This window comes from Hipposideros armiger, unplaced genomic scaffold (assembly GCF_001890085.2).
Source record: "Hipposideros armiger isolate ML-2016 unplaced genomic scaffold, ASM189008v1 scaffold_922, whole genome shotgun sequence".
Taxonomy (NCBI): Eukaryota; Metazoa; Chordata; class Mammalia; order Chiroptera; family Hipposideridae; genus Hipposideros; species Hipposideros armiger.
The window spans coordinates 22327-25398 of NW_017732272.1; the positions used below are offsets into that span (position 1 = coordinate 22327).

Here is a 3072-nt window from a genome sequence, read left to right on the forward strand (position 1 = left end):
GGACAGTGTTCCCTTTTCCTCTACAGATTTCACGTCAGGGGCCAGGTTGAAGATCATGCCTGTGCTGTGATAACAAAGACGGGTGTTTTTGCTGAAAAGTGTCACGGTCAGAGTTACTGGATTTGTCAAAATGTGATTTCTTCAGATGAAGACCTCTAAATTGATCACAAGTATCTTTTTCATTAAAAAAAGTTCACTTTATTTATGTATTTTTGTAGAAACACTTTCTTTTTACAACAAATATATGGCGATAATGATGATAATGGTGTAGATTTGTGTCACTATAAATCCAGGCAGTCAACCTCAACTTAGTCCTTATCTGTACCTGGTCACTTACACTGTATTTCTGTAGTCATCTCCCATTCATGATAGCGGCTATTTCAGACAGAAACTATCCTTTTGTCACCTCAATAATTCTCTCTCTGAACCTCTCATTCACCATGAGCAGGGAAGCTTGTTTGTTTTCTTTTTTTTTAAAGAGAAGACATCAGATGATATATTCCTGAACTTTCTACCATTGAGTCTACACATTTGTCTGCATCTTACTTATTACTTTTTCCTCTCCTCCTTCCAAAAAAGCTGTATCCCTCTTCCTATCTAAATTAAATCTCTAAGCCTGTAGTCAGGACTGCATCTCTTTAAATTTTTTCAAGGAAATCCCTTCCTTGATTACCTCCCCTCTAACTTCTTTCTTCTTATGGTTCCTTTTTCTATCAGCAACTAAATGTGGTAGAGCAACAAGAAAACTTTCCCTCAACCACATGTGGCTTCTAGTTTCTGTCCATTTTTTTCCCCACCCCTTATAAGTCAAACTTCCTAAAAATTGTTCGCTTTTTCCTCTTTCTACCTACCACTTCAAGTTCTAAAATGTGACTTCTGTTTTTCCTACCATTTCACTCAAGTGTTCTTACCATGCCACCAATGACTTTCTTCTGGCAAAATACAATGAGAAGTTTTTANGCCAGCAGCTGCAGTGAGAGGCCGTCCAGAAGCTTGTCTGTTCCCCTTCCCCCAATTCCCCAGCACTGTTCCCATCCCCCAATTCCCCAATAAAAATCTTAAAAAAAAAAAAAAAGTATTGCCTTACCAGTTCTTTTGTGTTGTTGAACACAGCAAGAGTTGCTGCATGAGAGGCACAGAAGTTCTGGCTTGCTGCCCAGGTTGTTGTATTTTCAGAAAAATAGTAGCATTTTCCTAGGTAACCAATCCAGTCATCCAGGCATGATGGGTATTCAGTGGAAGATTTGTGTTTTTCTACTAAAAATGATTTAATAATATATTAGTTACTGAAGTGGTAAAAAGCCCTAAATTTAAAACAATTATCCATGTGAATGAAATCCACCAGAATTGCTTTGGTCCTTCAATCTGAAAGACTTCATTAATCACTCTTTACATTTTTCCCTAAGTGAGGACAACTCCTAGATTTTTGTGCTTATTTTCTTGCTAGGTTGAAAGAAATTCTTGATGAATGCCACTCATGTAGATAATATTGCTCAGATTCAAGGTTTGGTGCTCTTCTCAAGTGACATACTTCTCCTAGGTGATCACACTCATTCTCATGACATTAACTATGTATCTATAAGCTATATATGTATCCATACAGTATATGCACACATATACATTTATATACATATAGGCATATATAATCCTACATATACATATATTTAGGTATATTTTAATGCCTGGTTCACAGAATAAGGTTGATTAATAANACACACTTTACAATCTATGTTATTAAGTATGAAATAGCATTAGATACCATAAAAGCCATGAGTCATACAAAAAGATTCTTGACATTATTGCTCTATTATTAGAGAGGGCTAACACAATGAAGATATAACTCTTAAAACTATAACTTGAAAAAGCTAAGAAACATTACTATATTTTCCTACTTGATCTTGGACACTATTCAGTATTAGAAGTTTTGCAGATCCAATACTTCAGAGTATCATAGCATCTCTATCTTCTAAAAATTATGCATTAGTCTTAATTAACACTTCTGTAAATACATATGAATTAATTATTTATCTGAAGTTATACTATTGTTCTACTCTTATAGGCACAGATTTAGCTCTGTAACCAAACCTAAATGACCTTTAGACCTCACCTAAATCTTTTTTTTTTTAATTAAGAAATAAGTATTTATAGAAGAAAATTATTTTTTTCATTAAGCAAATAATTGCCTGGTTTTTGTGGCCATGTAATTTTCTCCTTTTGTTTCGTAAACTTATACCTGAGATCTCTGTAGCTCTGTATGAATTATTTCATAAATCCAGCCCAGACTTGCTCTCGGTCCCAGAACTGTATAACCTACTTCCTGCTAAACATTTCCACCTGGATTTCCTACAGACTACCGAAACTCAGTAATTCTTAAATATCCTTTTCTTTCTATAAAGAAAAAATAAAAAAGTATCGAGGCTAAACTTCCTTAGCATGAAGTATAATTTCTGCTAAATCTAGCCATGCTCTCCTTCCTTCCCTCCCCCATTCCTGTCCTCAACCCCAACTCTTACTGTTTCCCGTCTCACACCTCTCCTTCCAGTGCTTCCAGACTATTACAATTTCTCAGTTGTGAAACATTTGCTACCCTCACATCTGCTGGCAGTATTCTTCTTAATACTTTTCTCTACTTTAAAGTAGGAAAGCCCTGTCTGTATTTACTTGACAATTTATAAGCATTTTCTGTGGAAGAATTTTGCTGGGTACCTCTTTCTCAAATTTTGGACGCTTTCTTCCTTGTGTTACCACTGAACCTTTTCGTATACCACATGCATGTGTTTTTGCACTTCTTTCCCTGTTTGGTAATTAAATGTTGAAGGTCCATCTATCCAGACTCTGAACTAATTGTAGATTTAATGCTAAGTGCCTTGTCGTCATGTTATATTCTAGTTTTCAATAAAAACCGTTTTATTTACTCCTGATACAGGAGAACAATGGAGTAATAGTACAATACAGTCTGCAAAAATAAAGACCTTAAGAACAAGGCCCTGAGTTTTCTAAAGACCCATAAAATGGTCAGTTTTAATTAGAAAGAAAATGTCTTCTTTTAGCCTTTTACTGTCCTAGCACTTA

At 35.1% G+C, this 3072-nt stretch overlaps 1 protein-coding gene across 1 annotated transcript in view; it reads left to right on the plus strand.

Annotated features, from left to right (window-relative positions):
• The window catches only part of LOC109375263 (killer cell lectin-like receptor subfamily F member 1), a gene marked incomplete at its 5' end in the record, with an annotated part of 21695 nt that extends 20761 nt beyond the window's left edge, over positions 1–934 (plus strand). The window contains one exon of the mRNA XM_019630553.1: positions 27–934. Coding sequence (XP_019486098.1) covers positions 27–159 — 133 coding nt within the window. The remainder of the gene's footprint in view (positions 1–26) is intronic.
• Between the last annotated feature and the right edge of the window lie 2138 nt (positions 935–3072).